This window comes from Electrona antarctica (assembly GCF_951216825.1).
Source record: "Electrona antarctica genome assembly, chromosome: 20".
In the NCBI taxonomy this organism is placed as follows: Eukaryota; Metazoa; Chordata; class Actinopteri; order Myctophiformes; family Myctophidae; genus Electrona; species Electrona antarctica.
The window spans coordinates 7,580,412-7,602,010 of record NC_136801.1 but is presented as its reverse complement, the minus strand read 5'-3'; the positions used below and the strand labels follow the sequence as shown (position 1 = coordinate 7,602,010).

Genomic DNA, 21,599 nt, shown 5'->3' with positions numbered 1-21,599 from the left:
CCTTTGTTGTTCACGCACCTTGCTGTCAAAGAACGCAAGGGAGATACATTTTGACACCCTACTAAAGGTATTTGATGCGTGCCCAGCTGAGGTTTTTGCCAGTGTATATGATTGGTTATATTTTCGCCTGGCCAACTTGTCATTCCTGCATACACCACTGATTGGAACACACGGTTATCTCCAGTTCCTGCTGGTTTTGATTACTGTATATAAGATTTCGACAATAGCGCCTCATGAATTTCATGAAATGGTGCCGTCTGCACTCTGCAGCGTTGGTACTGTACCTGTGTGTAATGAGTGCAGACTGGCCCAGAGCATCTCAGTGGGCAGTAGGGGTTACACTCCTGTGGGTAAGGATAGGAGTAGTCCTTCACCTCATCATACCACGCCTGCACATGGAACGTTGGGGGACGATGCCTGCACATATGAATAAGCAAGAAGCACACTCTTTATTACTACGATGCTTCAAAATATAGCGGAACCGCGGATTCAGGAACATCGTTGCATTATGCATTAAAGCTGTCAGCTTCTCTTTTGAAGCCACAATCCAGAAACTGTATGCAGATGTAGATTAATACGTTTTGGTAAAGCATACAACTCTTGACACACTCTCAGAGCTTAAAATGTCTTAAAATGTCACCCATTTTCTTCATATCTTCATATAATTGGTCCTCACTAATGCTCAATATACGATGGCACCATTTCTTGTGTCTCAGAAGAGAACTGTGGACAGTTCAAAAACCTGCCTACCACTGGCTACCAGTGATCAGTGATCGTATCAGTAGGCAGGTTTGTTCATTTCAAACAATAAATGTACAGAATACAGAGGACATGTTCAAGTGCTGTGTGGTTCTCAACTTTTTCTCAGATCTCCAAGGCGTTCCCAGCCCACCCATCTGAGCCCTTAAGACGTGCTCGATATTCTGATAGATAAGTAATTGCTGAATAGTGTTTGTTCAGTAACGGGACCCACCACCACCAACTCTGTTCCAGTTGAAAAGGCTGTCTGCTCATTTCTTTGTGTCATTACTTCCAATTGCACTTGTTTATCCTGTATGCTGTTGCTGTATGAGTTCTCCCTCCAGATTGGATTAAATTGGTATCCCGACTTGAAAAAAGAAGCTGGAGAGACAGGGAGACGGGAGACCCCTGTTACCGAACAAACACTGCTCTTTCATTACTATCAGAATATAGAGCTATTTAATACCTTTTAACAACACACATAATCTATATTAAATCTACCCTACCTTTAATGTTATGTTATGAATAAAACCTTAGTGATTTGACATTTATTTGGAGGCCCACGACTAATAATAATCCGCACAGCCCAAAAAAGGGAACCCTGGCCCACAGGTTGAGAATGGCCGGTTTAGATAACGTTTAGATGAGAAGCATACAATAGTAATGCTAGTATCGATGTCTTTACCTTCCCCAGTGCGCTCCCAGGTTCTGTCCAATCTGGGGCAGAAGGCCAGCCGGGCCATGCTCCCACAGGCAGGTCTCAGCCCACTCCTCAGCCGTACGCTCCAGTTCCGTGTCCCACACCTCACATACACAAAACAGGGGAGAAGAGGCAGAGAAGCACATCACTTAACATTGAGTTTAAAACCCATTTTGGGCGGGAACCCCTTTTGGTGTTTTAAACATTGTTATAATTTAGCTATTAATGAAAGCAATAAGGTGTGCGGGTGTACCTTATTGCTTTCATTGATGTCACCTCCCAATGTATGAATGAATGAACCATTGTAAAGCGCTTTGAGCACTTGGAAAAGCGCTATAAAAATGCAATTCATTATTATTATTATGTCCACTGGCCAGTACGCACCATTTTTAACTAACATTTTTAACTAAAATATTTGCTTCTGGGGGGTCCCTGGAACTACATATTTTGAGATGGGGGTCTGTGGCCCAATAAAGATAATTCTGGGGGTCCTTGACATACAAAAGGTTGAGCACCACTGACATAGAAACAGGTTTTTCAGAAAAAATGTTAGGATTTAGAAGCCTTTTTTGTATCGACCTCAGTCCAAAATGGGTTAACCACTGAAGGCCCTCCATGCAGACTGGAGTTACAACTGTACTTGGGGTGCACCAAATCTCTTCACCAAAAATATCTTGCCAAATGTGACTAAATTTGACTGAGGGACTGCCATTGGATTTTTTGAATTTTCGTTTTTTCATGTCATATGAAAGAAGGGAATCATAGCTTCAAATTGACATTGGTTGTTCAGTTTGACCCACCAGTTTTGGAGATATGGCTTATAGAGTATAATGTCTTGCAGAAAACAGCGAGTTGAGAAAACAGGCTTGAAAGGTTCACTTCTGTGGTCTCTTAACATTACACCTAGCTACATGTTTAAGCATTTATTTCATATTTACATGTTGATTTCAGCTCTGACACTTATTTCAGACATGCTCTAGTATGTGAAGAGTCTGCCTGTGCTATTAACTCATTTAAAAAAAGTTTTTCTCCTCTGGTGAAAAGCTGTAATTTGCGCGAGGGCAGTCGCTCAGTCAAATCTGGTCACAAATGTTCCCTCCAGAATAGGGATGCTGGGGTTCAAGTGGTTAAACTAATCTCACTTCTGGGGAGCTCTTCATATCGTTAGTTGGGAGATGTTAAGCACTTGGCATACCGTTGCTGATACCGATTCATTAATTTATCATTAACTCCAACCTCTATTTGCCTTGAGTCAGCGGGTGATAAAAGGACAAAGATTGTAATAAGCTTGCGCTCAGCTCAATTATCAACCCCTACAGGGCTGATATGACACCTGCTAAAGTGCGCAGTGACTGTGAGTGAGCAACCTTGCTGCAAACCTGGACAAAACTCGGTCACCAAACGCAGACAAACGCTTGAGTTTGTCTGGGCATAAAGGAACCAAAACACAAAGTGGAAAACAGCAGCCTTAAAGGGGAAAACCACCCATTTTCAACATTTTACTATGTCATTAATATACCTTAGAGCTGTTGTGTGGAAATAATAAAAAAGTCCCCCCATTTTGTATTTCCTAGAACTGTAATTATGAAAAGAATCATTAACATGGTGAAACACATCTTGATGACATCATCAAGATGTGTTTCACCATGTTAATGATTTTTTTCAGACCTCTAGTTCTAGGAAACACAGAATGGGGGAACTTTATTATTATTTCCACACAACAGCTCTAAGGTACATTAATAAATGTTGAAAATGAGTGGAATGCCCCTTTAAATGATATTCAGAATGGCGGCGTAACAGCAAAATGCGAGACACGCCAGCAGCGTCTTCCACATTCTGAGCCAACCCCAGACAATCTCAGCAGGACTATATCACTTCATTTGCTGGTGGAAGTTCCTCGTTGACAGTATTTTTAGTCAACGTTTTTTATTTCAAGGATCCCCCATAACTGTGAGAGTGTAAATGGTAAATGGTAAATGGTGCATTTATATAGCGCCTTTATCCAAGGCGCTTTACATAGATTGTGCATTACATTCACCCATTCACACACACATTCATACACCGATTGCAGCGGCAGCCATGTAAGGTACCAACTACCAACCAGCACATCGGGAGCAATTTGGGGTTCAGTGTCTTGCCCAAGGACACTTCGACATGTGGACAGGAGGAGCCGGGATTCGAACCTCCGACCCAAGGTGGCGACTGTGGAACCACTCTCAGAGTTACAGGCCTGTAAAGGTCCAATTGGAATCACCCTCCAAGGAGCGTTTAGGGTCCCTGGACCCAACTTTGAAAACCACTGTGCTAAAATAATACTACGGTGGACGACTGTGGCTGAACAGAAAATACACGTGACCTCTCTAAACCGTCTGCTGTTGTTGTTCCAGAGTCAGGCCTTCCCCCCCCCCCCCCCCTTTTACGTCGTGAAGTTTCTGATTGCTCATCAGCTGAGCTGCACCAGACCGATCCAAGGACTTGTTTTCCCTAAAGATTGAGGGTTATTCAAAAAATGTAAAAGCGCAGGCTGAGTTTTTTCTTAACCCATTTCGACCGAGACCGATTCTACAAAATGTCTTCTAAATCCTGACAGTTTTCTGAAAAACCCCATGTTTCTATGTCAGTCGTTCTCAAACATTTTCATGTGAAGGACCCCCAAAGATATATGTAATTGGCCGCCGACCCCCATCTGAAAATATGTTGTTCCAGGGACCCCCCCCCTAGAAGCGAAGATTTGAGTTAAAAACTTTCGCTCTGAAAGAATATATTCAAAGATTTGCACTACATTTTCACGACTTTTCAAAAATAGCAGACCTACAAGCTCGTAGCGCGCCACTCGGTGGCGCGCTATGAGCTTGTAGATCTGCTATTTTTCAATAGCTAAATTATAACATGTTTAATGGGGTTCCCGCCCAAAATGGGTTAAGTAATACCTTCCATATGGTCTCTAGCAAGGGGTCTCTCAGCGAGAGTCTTTTTTTTTTCTCTTTTCATTTCGCCCTCCCTTCAGCTCTTTCTCCGAAATGCCCTCTCAGTCAAGTTAGGCTCTGGTTGGGATACTGAGGGGATCATATTCCCATTCTGGGGTTTTTGTGGGAATGCGAAAAGAGTGTCCTTCCTCTCTACTGACCTACATTCTGGTCTTTTCATTTAAAAAAAAAAAAAAAACTGAATGTTGGAATAACACCAGCTGTCTTTTCTTTTTCTTCCCCTCTCCCCAAATGATCCACTCCTTTAATTACACACCTTATTCACTTTCACCTTGACCACGAAATACCAAGTATACAGGGGTTGGTGCAAGCTGTGTGTGTGTGTGTGTGTGTGTGTGTGTGTGTGTGTGTGTGTGTGTGTGTGTGTGTGTGTGTGTGTGTGTGTGTGTGTGTGTGTGTGCGTGTGCGAGTGCGAGTGCGTGTGTGTGTGTGTGCACAAGTGTGTGTGTGTGTGTGCGCACACGTGTGTGTGTGTGCGTGCGTGCACACGTGTGTGTGTGCGTGCGTGCGTGCGTGGGTGGGTGGGTGCGTGCGTGCGTGCGCTGGTACCAGCAGAGGTGTATTAACTTTACAAGTTTCAACGCGTTGTTGGGCCTTGGAATCCCACCCAATAACAGAACTTAAAATACCCCCCTGTGCTGTGCTTCCACCACCATCTACTCTCCTTCCCCTGTTGTCCGGCACCCACTTCAGTCCCCCCCCCCTTCCCCTGTTGTCCGGCACCCACTTCAGTCCCCCCAGAAACCACTACTTCCATCCACATTACTCCCTGACACACACACCTGCCTAGCAACAGGATGTCTGGCAGGACTCCAAATTAACTCCTTTGAGTTCCAGTCAGTCGCTATCGGCTCCAAAAAGGTGTTACTTTTCAGGAAATGGGAAAAAGAGAGAACCTGTGTTACTAATGGATCCAGTCTAGCTAATACAGTATTTAGTCACAAGCTCTTGTGGATACTTTTCATTGGTTCAATATTTAATTTCAAATTCTTTAAAAAATAGCAAATAATGTTGAGACAATATGTGAGTTTGTAGATCGGCTATTGGAAGTAGGGCATATTAACCCATTCTAGACGGGAACCCCTTTTGGTGTTTTAACTAAGCATTATGTTATTCTTTAGCTATTGAAAAATAGCAGATCTACAAGCTTGTAGGTCTGCTATTTTTGAAAGATCGTAAAAATGCGGCACAAATCTTTGAATATATATTCTTTCAGAGCGAATGTTTTTTTTATTTTTACGTCAGGCCTAAATGGGTTAATTCACGATGAAACATAAAAAGTTGGAGATACAAGGTTTCTGCCCGACATCAATGAGTTGCAGGTTCTTCTGCTGCCTCTGAGAAGCCTGCTGAAGGCTGTTGAGTGGAGCTTGTTTGGTAAGAGCGGTGTGTGTGACTCTGCTACGGCGTACAGTATCAGATTCCCTGACCAAAATCTGGACGAAATGTTGCGTAATTGTTGGACAAATAAACGACTGGGGGGCGCCTTATAGTCGTGTTTGGGGCTCGTTTTCCCTGTTTCACCATCCACCTGTGTGGAAATGAAACCATTGTGGAGGCAACCTTGGGAATATTGACACAAACTAAGTAAAAAAATCACGCCCGTGTGAAGTGAGGGGTGCTCTTATCATTGTACATCATCATGACGTAACATGTCGATTTGCTATGACGTACATTCTCCATTCATTGTTAATGGGAATTGACAATGAATTGTGTAGGACAAACATACCCATTTGCTCGTCTACATCTATCTATTTATTTATCTATAAATGCACCAAGTGTCTGTCTGTCTGTCTGTCTGTCTGTGTGTAATCCACGTAACTCGAGAACCGTTCGCCCCACCGGCTTCAAATTCGACACACGCACACGTGCCACACCACCTCAGGGGGTGCAGTGCCTGGTGTCGAGTCGGTCGGACCCACGGTTGTCCAGAACCAAAAAGGCTTCTGCCCGGGCTCTGGGATCCATATATGGCCTGTTCTGACATCATTCTGACGTCTGCATATACTCCATATTTGGGCATGCCTGACAAAGAACTCCATATATGGGCATAAAAGGGACACAGACATAATATCTGGGTGGGCCATTCATTTCCAACTTGCATCATTCCAAGTAGGCCAGTGCCCAACAATGGGCACCGCTGTAGAGGCTCCAACGCATGATATCTGGGTGGGGCATGCATTGCCAACTTGCATCGTTCCAAGTACTGTAGGCCAGTTGCCCACTGGCACCGCTCTAGTGTGACGTAAATTCTCCATTCATGTAATGTCTGTTTAGGACAAAAATAGACGATTTGCTCAGACACATATGACATACATTCTCCATTCATCGTCAATGGCATTTAATGTTTGTGTTAGGACAAAAAACACACCCGTGTGAAGTGAGGGGCGCTAATATATTAACCCATTTAGGCCTGACATTGAAAAAAAAAAAAAAAGTCTTCTGAAATTTGTGCCGGATTTTCACGATTTTTCAAAAATAGCAGACCTACAACTTTGTAGGTATATGAGTTTGTAGATCTGCTATTTTTCAATAGCTAAAGCATAACATAATGCTTAAAACACCAAAAGGGGTTCCCACCCAGAATGTTGATTAGGTGATGTAATGGTGATGTAAAACAAACGGTGCAAACACAAACATTAAACACCATTAACAATAAAGAGATATGATGTAAATGACACATATATGACGTAAATGTTCCCTTCATTGTCAATGCGTTTACAAAACAAACACTATAGCTAAAATATAGGAAGGGCTAACGCCCCTTAAAAAAAGGGTTTTGCAGGAAACTCCCAGCTACAGTGGCTAGCAAATGATTTATGTTGCATGGCAATGAGAGAGCACAGCAAAATGCATTACAATGTTACTTATTTACTTCCAGGGTTGGGTAAGCTAAGTGGTTGCTAAGATAATGAGACCAAAATACAGAAGATGGAGGACATTTAAGCTGTGCTATCATCAGCAAAGCTTGACTGCAGAGGGATTCGGGAGAAAACCATTCAATTATGTCCTTGATCTCAAGCCATGTCATTTTCCATATAGATTCGCTTGACAAGTAGCTTTGCCCAAAAAAAAGTAATCAATGTGTTTACACTGATAAGCACAGGCTGAAACACATTACAGATGAGCTGTGGTAATTGCCATAAGGGACTGTGGGCCAAAGCGAACTGGCAATTTTGTGCTTGGAACAGCACCATCTCAGAAGGTCAACTCGACTGCTGCCGGCCTTTAATAAATGATTATGGCTCCAAAAGACGTTGGAAGTGCGACCACAACTGACTCAGGCCAAATATTGACCAAAACTCTGGCAAGAGTTTCTTGGAGAGAGAAAAAAAACGCTGAGTAGCCCTTCGAAATCACAAAGGGATGATTTGTGCAGTTCCCGTAGCATGTCTTTCATAAATACAAGTGGAAGCCTTCCAGTACACAATACTGTCACTTCTCTTGCAAATGTCAAAACCCGGGGAGTTTTGCGAGCGGTAAAAAAGCCGGGGCTCAGAAAAGTGTCGACTGAGACACATATTTCTGAACTGATGAATGTGGTACATAGCGCAGCCTGCATGTCAAACTGCTGTTGTTTGCACAGCGAAGCACAGCAGGGGACGGGGGGGCTTGTAACCCAGGCCCCCCAACCACACTTCTGCTGGGGCCTGTAAAGAAAAACACGTCCCCTGCTAAAGTCTTTCAGCACTGTGCACACTGCATTGTTTATTTCACTTAACACCTCATTTGCGGCCAGAGTTTTTTTCTCTCTCCCTCTCTCCCTTGGTCATCTGGTCGCATTCCAGAGGGTACACAGAAGGGTAAACTTCCTCTGCACGTTTGGGTTTCCTGCACATAGTCAATTGTGCGCGCAAACGGATAGTAAAAAAAAAAGAGAAGAAGAAAAAAAGAAAGGGAAAAAATTAAATCTTGGACATGGATATGGGAGTTGGACAAAGTGAGGTTGAGGGAAAAAAACAAAGCAGAGAAATAAATCAAAGGAGAATCCAGAGGGAGGATGAAAGAGAAGAACAGATTTGAGGGTTTGAGAGAGAGAAAGCAAAATGGATAAGGGAATAAAAATCTCAACGATCGATAGGAAATTATATTGTATATATAATAGGACCAGAAGAAAAGGCGTGCTTGTGTGTGTGTGTTCGTAAGCATTGACCGTGCAGACCACCAATATTGTTCCCACGGCAAAAGAACAGTAGGGCCTATTCGTTGGAAACCTCATTGTGTCCAAAACTGTTACTTTTCAGAATTCAAATAAAAAATTAGCAAAAAAAAACCCCGATGGTGGCGAGATCTGTTTTCCGCCAGCATTAATTAATCCATCGATAGCATACGGCCAGGGTTTTATTGCGCGTAACACTTACTTTGAATAACCAAATATCCGTAATCGCATCTTACTATGAAACAATTCTGTGTGTGTTGACATCACTGGTGGTTGTTCTCTCGGTCGGTGGTGGAAAAAGTGGACCGCGAGTATCACAGCGCCTGCTACAGGCCGTTGAAAATGCTTGTCTGGGCCAAATTTGCCCCCTCAATGTCAGTTCCGAGATACAGGCATCTGAAGACAGAGCAGACAGTGCAAGTGGATGCGCGCGCATCTTCAAAATGGACGCGGCCATTGTGTGTTTGTGTCCCAGAGTGTTGTTTGCGGTAGCAATATCAGCTAACGATCGAAACGGATCAAAAATCGATTAAAAGCTACTGTAGTTCACAGCTTTCTCGCGTTTGGCGGAGAAGTTAGAAAGAGTAGGTTCTCGTTTTCCATGTGACTGGCGGCAAAACGGTTAATATACTTTTGTGTTTTGTGTGACATTGTAGTATCATCAAGTAGCGGCATTAGTGTAGGCTATATTAAAAAAAACGTTAAAATATGAAGATAAGAGGTTTCTGCCTGAGCTGATGAGTTTTATTCAGTTTTTCATGCTGTGCCTTCCATCCACACCACACCACACCACACCACACCACACCACACCACACCACACCACACCACACCTTCCATCCACACCACTGTGCCTTCCATCCACACCAAATCAACTCATATCAGAGACACCGTGGCCTTCCATCCACACCACATCAACTCATATCAGAGAGTTTTTCATGCTGTGCCTTCCATCCACACCACATCAACTCATATCAGAGACACCGTGGCCTTCCATCCACACCACGTCAACTCATATCAGAGACTACAGCCTTCCATCCACACCACGTCAACTCATATCAGAGACTACAGCCTTCCATCCACACCACATCAACTCATATCAGAGACTACAGCCTTCCATCCACACCACATCAACTCATATCAGAGACACCGTGGCCTTCCATCCACACCACATCAACTCATATCAGAGACACCGTGGCCTTCCATCCACACCACGTCAACTCATATCAGAGACTACAGCCTTCCATCCACACCACGTCAACTCATATCAGAGACTACAGCCTTCCATCCACACCACATCAACTCATATCAGAGACTACAGCCTTCCATCCACACCACATCAACTCATATCAGAGACACCGTGGCCTTCCATCCACACCACATCAACTCATATCAGAGACACCGTGGCCTTCCATCCACACCACGTCAACTCATATCAGAGACTACAGCCTTCCATCCACACCACGTCAACTCATATCAGAGACTACAGCCTTCCATCCACACCACATCAACTCATATCAGAGACTACAGCCTTCCATCCACACCACATCAACTCATATCAGAGACACCGTGGCCTTCCATCCACACCACATCAACTCATATCAGAGACACCGTGGCCTTCCATCCACACCACATCAACTCATATCAGAGACACCGTGGCCTTCCATCCACACCACGTCAACTCATATCAGAGACTACAGCCTTCCATCCACACCACATCAACTCATATCAGAGACTACAGCCTTCCATCCACACCACATCAACTCATATCAGAGACACCGTGGCCTTCCATCCACACCACATCAACTCATATCAGAGACACCGTGGCCTTCCATCCACACCACATCAACTCATATCAGAGACTACAGCCTTCCATCCACACCACATCAACTCATATCAGAGACACCGTGGCCTTCCATCCACACCACATCAACTCATATCAGAGACACCGTGGCCTTCCATCCACACCACATCAACTCATATCAGAGACTACAGCCTTCCATCCACACCACATCAACTCATATCAGAGACACCGTGGCCTTCCATCCACACCACATCAACTCATATCAGAGACACCGTGGCCTTCCATCCACACCACATCAACTCATATCAGAGACACCGTGGCCTTCCATCCACACCACATCAACTCATATCAGAGACACTGTGCCTTCCATCCACACCACATCAACTCATATCAGAGACACCGTGGCCTTCCATCCACACCACATCAACTCATATCAGAGACACCGTGGCCTTCCATCCACACCACATCAACTCATATCAGAGACACCGTGGCCTTCCATCCACACCACATCAACTCATATCAGAGACACCGTGGCCTTCCATCCACACCACATCAACTCATATCAGAGACACTGTGCCTTCCATCCACACCACATCAACTCATATCAGAGACACCGTGGCCTTCCATCCACACCACATCAACTCATATCAGAGACACCGTGCCTTCCATCCACACCACATCAACTCATATCAGAGACACCGTGCCTTCCATCCACACCACATCAACTCATATCAGAGACACTGTGCCTTCCATCCACACCACATCAACTCATATCAGAGACACCGTGGCCTTCCATCCACACCACATCAACTCATATCAGAGACACTGTGCCTTCCATCCACACCACATCAACTCATATCAGAGACACTGTGCCTTCCATCCAGACCACATCAACTCATATCAGAGACACTGTGGCCTTCCATCCACACCACATCAACTCATATCAGAGACACCGTGGCCTTCCATCCACACCACATCAACTCATATCAGAGACACTGTGCCTTCCATCCACACCACATCAACTCATATCAGAGACACTGTGGCCTTCCATCCACACCACATCAACTCATATCAGAGACACTGTGCCTTCCATCCAGACCACATCAACTCATATCAGAGACACTGTGGCCTTCCATCCAGACCACATCAACTCATATCAGAGACACTGTGGCCTTCCATCCACACCACATCAACTCATATCAGAGACACTGTGGCCTTCCATCCACACCACATCAACTCATATCAGAGACACTGTGGCCTTCCATCCAGACCACATCAACTCATATCAGAGACACTGTGGCCTTCCATCCACACCACATCAACTCATATCAGAGACACTGTGGCCTTCCATCCACACCACATCAACTCATATCAGAGACACTGTGGCCTTCCATCCACACCACATCAACTCATATCAGAGACACTGTGGCCTTCCATCCACACCACATCAACTCATATCAGAGACACTGTGGCCTTCCATCCACACCACATCAACTCATATCAGAGACACTGTGCCTTCCATCCACACCACATCAACTCATATCAGAGACACTGTGGCCTTCCATCCACACCACATCAACTCATATCAGAGACACTGTGGCCTTCCATCCACACCACATCAACTCATATCAGAGACACTGTGGCCTTCCATCCACACCACATCAACTCATATCAGAGACACTGTGGCCTTCCATCCACACCACATCAACTCATATCAGAGACACTGTGGCCTTCCATCCACACCACATCAACTCATATCAGAGACACTGTGGCCTTCCATCCACACCACATCAACTCATATCAGAGACACCGTGGCCTTCCATCCACACCACGTCAACTCATATCAAAGACACCGTGGCTTCCATCCACACCACATCAACTCATATCAGAGACACTGTGCCTTCCATCCACACCACATCAACTCATATCAGAGACACTGTGCCTTCCATCCACACCACATCAACTCATATCAGAGACACCGTGGCTTCCATCCACACCACATCAACTCATATCAAAGACACCGTGGCTTCCATCCACACCACATCAACTCATATCAAAGACACCGTGGCTTCCATCCACACCACATCAACTCATATCAAAGACACCGTGGCTTCCATCCACACCACATCAACTCATATCAAAGACACCGTGGCTTCCATCCACACCACATCAACTCATATCAAAGACACCGTGGCTTCCATCCACACCACATCAACTCATATCAAAGACACCGTGGCTTCCATCCACACCACATCAACTCATATCAAAGACACCGTGGCTTCCATCCACACCACATCAACTCATATCAAAGACACCGTGGCTTCCATCCACACCACATCAACTCATATCAGAGACACCGTGGCCTTCCATCCACACCACATCAACTCATATCAGAGACACTACTGTTGTCATTCAGTCAACCAAAGAATCCATTATCTTCATATTATGACATTATAACAAGAACACTGTTTGATCAAGACAACATAAAAAAAAAGAAGAAAAAAAAAAAAAGGATAAATCATGGACACATTTTGTGGAGCTGTGCATAGATCTGAGGAAACGATGACACGTACATGTGAAAGGCTGAATGGGACTATAGGTCATGTCAGTATTTTTATAGCAGTGGTTCTCTAAGTGGTGGGGGTCCTTGGGGAGGTTCCAGGGGGGTCCCCAGCTAAATTCATTACTATAGCATCTGAATCAGTTTAACCACGCCATTTGAAAAATCGTGGGAAAAAAAATAAAACAATCTGAAACATTTTACAGACACAAATCTTGTATGGGGGTCCCTGGCACAAATATTTTCAGATGGGGTCCGTGGCCAAATACATTTGAATTTGGCGGTCGTGACATGGATAAGTTTGAGAACCACTGATTTAAAGAACTTGCCAACTGCGAAGAGTTTAATGAAGAAAGTACGGTCCTTCCACTCCAACCTTCTTCACACAAATCGGTTGATTGTGAGACACGGACAACTGGTGGTGGTGGTGAGGGATCAGATCAGACATGGTATCTTTACAAATACCTGTTATGGTTTGTTTACATACCCGAGGAGTGTCTGTTCTTCCACAGAAAATACACAATATTATAATGAGTTATAGAAAAGCTATTTTTTTTTTGTATCAACTACAAAGTCAACCATATCTGAACGGTGCTGGTGCAGTACTCAAGCAGATTAAAACAAACTGCCAAGTGCCAAGACCTATTTATTTACAAACAGTTGCTTGACCAAGGCAGCCATAAATCCACATGAGCGCAACTCACGAGTCACCCCCCGAAAGAGATGAAGAAAAAAAATGTCAACACAGCTTTATCTTTTAGACTCCAAATACCGCTGCCACCATCAACTCTGCCCCGGCGCCCACCCGGCCATGCCTAGTTAAACATCAAGGGCCCTTTTTCTCTCAAGATGTCATCTGTTTGTCTTACGGCGCTTCAAACGTTGACAGTTTGCTGTTTATAACCCCTGTGGGTCAACGTCTTCGGGAGCGGGAGAGATAGAGAGCCAGAGTGCCACCTGCAGAAGGCTGTAGGGGTGGGAAGGGAGCTTTTTGCAGATCGCTATGCAGTGCGAGTGCTTAGCCCAGGAATTCTTCTGGGCCGCTGTGCGGGATAATGACAGAATGGGAACGGAGCCACAGGGATAAAGCAGGGAAAAGGATGAGAGAGAGAGAGAGAGAGAGAGAGAGGAGAGAGAGAGGGGGGAGAGAGGGAGAGAGAAGGAGAGAGGTACAGGAAAGGAATGGGAGAGGGATAGGGAGGGATTTGGCTTGATGTTATCTCGCAGAGCTGCTGTTATGATTACTACCGGGGGTCAACCGGTTTGTGGCTTAATACCATGGCGGACAATAACAAAACTGCCTGTCCCATGGGTGCACATGCATGGCTATACTGTACGTGTGTGTGTGTGTGTGTGTGTGTGTGTGTGTGTGTGTGTGTGTGTGTGTGTGTGTGTGTGTGTGTGTGTGTGTGTGTGTGTGTGTGTGTGTGTGTGTGTGTGTGTGTGTGTGTGTGTGTGTGTGTGTGTGTGTGTGTGTGTGTGTGTGTGTGCACACACAGAGAGAAGAACTGCACATCTTTGCAGGGTTCCAGTGCAGTGGAGCTGCATGTGAGCCTTACATCGTGAAGGCTGACAGCAGGAACACAATGAGGCCGGGCCGGAGCGTCACCGAGCCACGCTGCTTTAACCATTTAAACCCTGTGTCGTGGGGAAAGCATTTGCGTCCGTCTTTCTTTCTTTCGTTCTTTCTTTCCTGTTTGCAGAAAAGGCCATTCTATTTTCGTTCATCTGCCTTTACCGACTGCGCTTCACGTCTGTGCGTGTGTGTGTGTGTGTGTCTCCGCTGGCCCCTCTTGTTGCACGTCTCTCCACATTTCACCCCTGGGTGCCCCTGCAGCTAAAAAAGCCAGCCAACTGAAACAGGAGACAGTATAGTGTGCTGCTGGCTCAGCACTTCTCAGCCAGAGCACAGCCTGCCTGCCTGCGTCTAACAGGAGGCTGCCAGGGAGATCTGTGCTATCACACACACACACACACACACACACACACACACACACACACACACACACACACACACACACACACACACACACACACACACACACACACACACACACACACACACACACACACACACACACACACACGCATCCACACACACGCATCCACACAGGATCCTCAAATCCAACCCCTCAATTACAAAATTACGCAGCCCGGGCAATTGCCCCCAGGAGAAGCTGTTTATTTGCCTTTATAGCATAGAATAATACTCCCTTTTGTTCTGCAGTGCTCTTTAAGTGCAGATGAAAGCAAGATAAAGCTTCATTACCTTTTCACTTCTGCTGCACAATTTTCCAACCTCCCACCTTAACCACTTCAACCCCAGCGACCATACATATTCTGGGGGGGAACATAGGCCAAAAATAGCCGATCTACAAGCTCAGTGCGTCTGCGCCAAAGAGACTTGGTGTAGACGGTAAAAGTGGTCAAAGCACAGTTGTAACTCAAGTCCAGTTCTCTAAGACTACCGGGGTTTAAGACCACTTAGAGCAGTGGTTCCCAAACTTTTTCACATCAAGGACCCCCAAATAATTAGCCCGCGGACCCCCATTTGAAAAGATATGCCAGAGACCCCCATGAGAGAAGATTGTTACGGCTCTAGCAGTGATTCTCAACCCGTTTAATTTCAAGGACCCCCAGTTTGACCTGCATTAGTCTACGGACCCCCATTTAATGGCATTTCTATCTCTCTATGTATATTTTAAAATCAATGTTAATTTAACTCTGAGAGTGTACAAATGGAAAACGGGTCCATTTGGTTCCATTTGTACACCCTCAGAGTTACAGACCCATAAGGGTCCATTTGGTTCCATTTGTACACTCTCAGAGTTACAGACCCATAAGGGTCCATTTGGTTCCATTTGTACACTCTCAGAGTTACAGACCCATAAGGGTCCATTTGGTTCCAAACTATCATTTAGTTGGGGACTCCCTGGAACTCCCTCAGGGACCCCTGGGGGTCCCCTGACCCCACTTTGGAAACCACTGACTTAGACCCTACAGTATACCTTGTTGACCTTGTAGATCACAGAGCTATTTTTGAACAGCTGAAAAGTACCTAAAAATTGAAAAAGTACAGTACTTGAGTAAATAATATACTTAGTTACTTTAGATGTATACTGTAATGGTCAGTGTGTGGAATACAGTACTGCACGCACGCACGCACGCACGCACGCACGCACGCACGCACGCACGCACGCACGCACGCACGCACGCACGCACGCACGCACGCACGCACGCACGCACGCACGCACGCACGCACGCACGCACGCACGCACGCACGCACGCACGCACGCACGCACGCACGCACGCACGCACGCACGCACGCACACACACACACACACACACACACACACACACACACACACACACACACACACACACACACACACACACACACACACACACACACACACACACACACACACACACACACACACACACACACAAAGTTCAGCTGGAAGACTTCCAGATGTCCGACTGTATGCAGCTTTGACTGGCAGGAGGCCACTGTGTGCGTGCGTGCGTGCGTGCGTGTGTGTGTGTGATGCGTGCATACACGTGTGCATGGTGGGGGGGCAGCTGGTAAAACAAGCCATGCGCTGATTCTAATTGCTCTGTGAAAAACAACCCACTGCTTTAAACACACAGAGACACGCACACGCACACTCTCTCTCACACACACACACACACACACACACACACACACACACACGTGACGGGCGAAGCATACATTCAGATTTTTTTTGGGGGGGCTTGTGTAAAAGAAATCACAATGGCACTGTGATCATTGGCATGTGTGTAGAATTCTGTTCTAGTGAAATAAACCGTATAGTCACATGGGTATACTGTAGATTTGCATGGTTCAGACCTCGTATCTCCTTATTTCAACTTTTTATGTATATGTGGGCTGTAAATGTGGGCTGTAAATGTATGTCCAGCCCACATCATACAAGATTGTTGCACAAAAGTAGTAAAAATAGCAGATCTGTAAGCTTCTATATAAGCATCGCGATATGATGCGTGTGTGAGCTTGTAGATCTGCTATTTAAACTCTTTATTTAATATGCTGAAAGCATTCACAGAACATAACAGATCGACAAGCTCACGAATGGCCATTTTCTGCGAAAGCTTTTCCCCACCATGACACCCCAGTATAGAGCCTTGAGGGACTCCGGTGAACCATAATAGGGTTTAAGTCAGAGGTTCCCAAAGTGAGGTCCGGGGACCCCTAGGGGTTCTTGACGGAGTTCCACAGGGTCCCCAGCTAAATGATTGTTAGGAACCAAATGGACCCTTGTGGGTCTGTAACTCAAATGGAACCAAATAAATTTGACATTGATTTCACAATATAAATTGGGGGTCCCAGATATAGAAATGCCATTAAATGGGTCCGTAGACTAATGCTTGTCAAACTGGGGGTCCTTGAAATTAAACATGTTGAGAATCACTGCTAGAGCCGAAAAAACTTCTCTTATGGGGATCCCTGGCACATCTTTTCAAATGGGGGGTCCACAGGCTAATTAGTGTGAATTTGGGGGTCCTTGACATGAAAAAGTTTGGGAACCACTGGTTTAATTGGTTAAAAAAAAGGAATGTTTTTCTGGACATACAAGGTTTCCGCCCGACAGCAAACAATGTTACGCTGCATGCCTGCTGAGGGAGCCAAGGTCCCTGCAGCCAAGTGGTCTGGTGACTGGGTCACATCACCCGCAGGGCCGCAGTAAGACTACATTCTTAGGGAGCTCAGTAGGGGGTGAAGGCCTTACTCACGCCAGCATTTCAGCACGCGCACAATACTGTGGGATGAAACTTATAGCATTTCAGCACGCGCACAATACTGTGGGATGAAACTTATAGCATTTCAGCACGCGCACAATACTGTGGGATGAAACTTATGTTGCAGAGAGCATTGATGCTATGCACACACACACACACACACACACACACACACACACACACACACACACGCACGCGTGTGCGTACATGCACATATACTGTACAGTAGATCACTTTGGGAAACACTGCACTGACTTGCATTCATTCCATGTCCTCTTAACCTAACTCCAACCCTAATCGTATTCAATTTCAGCTAAATTTTTAATTGGAGACACCACTTAATTGGCCCCAATTTGACACGCCGGCCCCAATAGTTGATTGAATGTTCAATTGACCCCAAGTGTAGCCTACTGTATGACGCACGCACACACACGAGACTGAGAGACTGACACGACACAACACACACACACACACACACACACACACACACACACACACACACACACACACACACACACACACACACACACACACACACACACACACACACACACACAGGTTTGTATTACTATATTTGTGAAGACATCAACATATTATATTAGGATGGTGATTTTATGAGTGGCTTTAGGCATTTCTAAGAAGCCTAAAGCCGGAAAAAGAGGATCTACAAGTTCAGAACCTTGTTAGCTTGTAGATCTGCTATTTTTGGTGCGCGGCACCGCCTCGTAACCAGGCATAAACCTAAAAAAGGTCCAATCCTAATCCTAACCCCAACCCCAGTCTTTTGCCAATTGTAAACTTAAGGGTCCGTGCACACCGGTATATATACAGTATGTGTATCTTGTACGATTTATTTGCATTAATTTAAACTGTTTCTGTTATGTTATGTTATGAGTATACATGCACACTGAGCTCCATCATAACAAGGCGAACGAGATAGATTTTTCAGCGCAAACAAAATCATCAACCTGTACGAATGTAGGCATCACCAAACAAAAGTGTAATGTGAGACACACACACACACACACACACACACACACACACACACACACACACACACACACACACACACACACACACCCCTTACCATGTACTCCATATTGGAGGCCGGGGGGTAGACCTGGCCTCTGAGCTTGTTGTGCAGGTCCAGAATGAGCTGTGCGTCGCTGTCCGTGATGGCTCTCTTCCCTCTCTGCTTGGCGGCCCACCCATCGCCGTCCCCTCTCTGCTTGGCGGCCCACCCGTCGCCGTCCTCATCCAGGTACTTGTCCAGAACCTGCTCCCAGCCCGTGGCGTTGGGAGGCATCGCCATGCCGACGGCGGCACGCAGAAACGCCAGGAGGAAGAGGAGCAGCGACGCACACGGCAGCCAGGCCCGGGACGCACACCTCCTCGTCATCGCGGCCGATACGCTTATACACTTCTGGGAACTTCTCGGCTGGATGGGACCTGTGGTGGGAAAAGGTAGTTAAAGTAAAAGTATCAATACATGTACCACAATGTAGAAATGCTCCATTACAAGTAAAAATTCCTGAATTCTAAATTTGACTCAAGTAAAAGTGCAAAAGTATTGGCATCAATACACTGACACGAACCATACGTCAAGCTGTGACTCCGCCCACCCCTGGGGGAAGTTGTGATTTGCTCTCGTTCACTGCAATGCAATTTGCGGCATTTTCAAAACAATATTGAGCAGAGTAGCGATTATCAAACGTATTTGCAATGCCATACGTTGAAAGATCTGTTGCCCGTGGACAAGGCACGCTACCTCCGTAAGTTAGATAGCATCGGCATAGATGTTTGTCCGTATGTGATTAAGGATTGGACCAAGTTGCATTGGCAGCCATAGAAAATTCTTACCCCAGGCTAAAACCGGATGTGACGTTTTTGGGCGTTCCTGTCTAGCTTTGTGTCAGTGTATATATTTAAAGTACCAAAGTAAAGCATTCAAGTTATTGTCAAACCTTTTCGAAAATAGGCAATCAATCTACAAGCTCATTGGCGTCAATAAGGCATTAAAGGTTTTGTCAAACCTTTTTGGAAAATAGCTGATCTACAAGCTCACATCGTGTCCCGGTGCGAATTGATGAATTTGAAGTTTTGTAGTAATAATCTTAATCTACAACAAAGTAACTTTTAACTAAAGTTTTCAAATAACTGTAGTGGAGCACAATGCTTATATAGTATTTAAAAATGGACATGTACTCAAGCAAGGTAAAAGTACCTCAAAATTGTACTCAAGTATCCTACAATTTTAACTATCTGCTGCTTGAGTAAGTTTACTGTAGTTAGCCCACCACCATATATAATCCACAGTAGGCTACAGTACACACACACACACACACACACACACACACACACACACACACACACACACACACACACACACACACACACACACACACACACACACACACACACACACACACACACACTTCGATTTCTTTATTTGAATCCACAAATTACAATTAATTTTACAAGGAAACAAATATAACAGGGTTGACAGTTCATGTTCACTTAAGGATACACATGGCACCTCCTCCTCCACACAGACAAACTGCCTATAACAGCCGAAACCATATATCACCCACCACCATATATCATTCACAGTAGGCTACAGTACACACACACACACACACACACACACACACACACACACACACACACACACACACACACACACACACACACACACACACACTTGGGGTATTTTGACCTTATAGCCTACCTTTTATTGTACTACTATACTTCCCTGTGCTTGTCCATGCAAACTGTCAATAGAGTATTCAATCAATCAATCAATCAATCAATCAAGCAATAAAGGGTTGAGTACTTTGTCCTCCACCATGGTGAGTGAGTGCTTGGACATGGCAATTCGCCATAAATCAACTTGGGTCAATATTGGACTTGGTTAGAAGTTGGAACAGTGTATTGTGGATGGACCCCACGACTATATTGACTATTCGTGACAGACCTGTGGTTCTCAAATAGTGGGGTTTCTTAGGGGGATGGGATGGGGGGGAGGTTACAGCCATAGGGACAACTCCCAAGGGTGTACAAAATAAATGGAGCCAAATTGGAGGTCCTTGAAATTAAAAAATGTTACTTTGAGGAGCCCTGGCGTGGGCTAGGTATTAGCACACTGCCGTGCTGGTTTGGTGGAATGCCATAAGTAGCCTCCTGGGGTTCACCGGGGGTGAGCTAGCTGGTTGGCAGCCGGCAGGCAGGCGACATACGCAGCGTGAATGAAAGAAACCGCTACTTGTGTTAATGACTTCCCTTGACTTATTTGCACTTTACATTTTTTCCAAAGAAAACAAAAAAACACGCAATTAAACTGGGCGACTGAGTAAGTTGTCTGTAGTGTAGTGTTAATTTAGTGGCAATAAATGTCATTTTTGTACACAGAAATGACGTGTTCTGAACTTCTGAATAATGTTGGTATAAAACGCGCACAGTTTCCAGCCTTTTTATTATTATTATTATTAGACTATTATAGCTATAATGGTGAATAACGCAAACAGGTCAAAATATTGACAACGCAAATAACGTTAACTTATAATTACTCATTTCCATGCAGACATTTGATGTAAAATGAGTTACCTTTAGCCAACTGGAATGTTGCACTTGCACCCCAAAAAGTTTCTTTATATCTCGAGACCTGTCAAAGGTTCTGCAGAATAAAACGGTACGAAAATATTCGGAGAATTCCAACTTCAAACTGCATGTGGTGATGATGGAATAATAATGTCAAACAGGTGATGGTGCGATCCGTTCACTTTGGCGTTCTCCTCAGGTGTGCGTGGGTCTGTCCCTCTTGCAGGAGTCTAGTCTATCCTTCTTTCACATAGAAGCCGCAAAAAGCATCACAT

The 21,599-nt window shown here is 45.1% G+C and overlaps 1 protein-coding gene across 2 annotated transcripts in view; it reads right to left on the bottom strand.

Annotated features, from left to right (window-relative positions):
- The window catches only part of crispld1a (cysteine-rich secretory protein LCCL domain containing 1a), a 37,797-nt gene extending 16,198 nt beyond the window's left edge, over positions 1 to 21,599 (bottom strand). The window contains exons 1-5 of one of the 2 annotated variants that reach the window (XM_079489489.1): positions 21,331 to 21,599; positions 18,981 to 19,176; positions 18,815 to 18,947; positions 1,427 to 1,545; positions 285 to 417 (exon numbers count right to left, since the gene is read on the bottom strand). In XM_079489489.1, coding sequence (XP_079345615.1) covers positions 285 to 417; positions 1,427 to 1,545; positions 18,815 to 18,947; positions 18,981 to 19,126 — 531 coding nt within the window. In that variant the 5' untranslated portion in view covers positions 19,127 to 19,176; positions 21,331 to 21,599. Of the gene's footprint in view, positions 1 to 284; positions 418 to 1,426; positions 1,546 to 18,814; positions 19,177 to 21,330 lie in introns of both variants that reach the window. The other variant, XM_079489488.1, reaches the window with a different exon arrangement.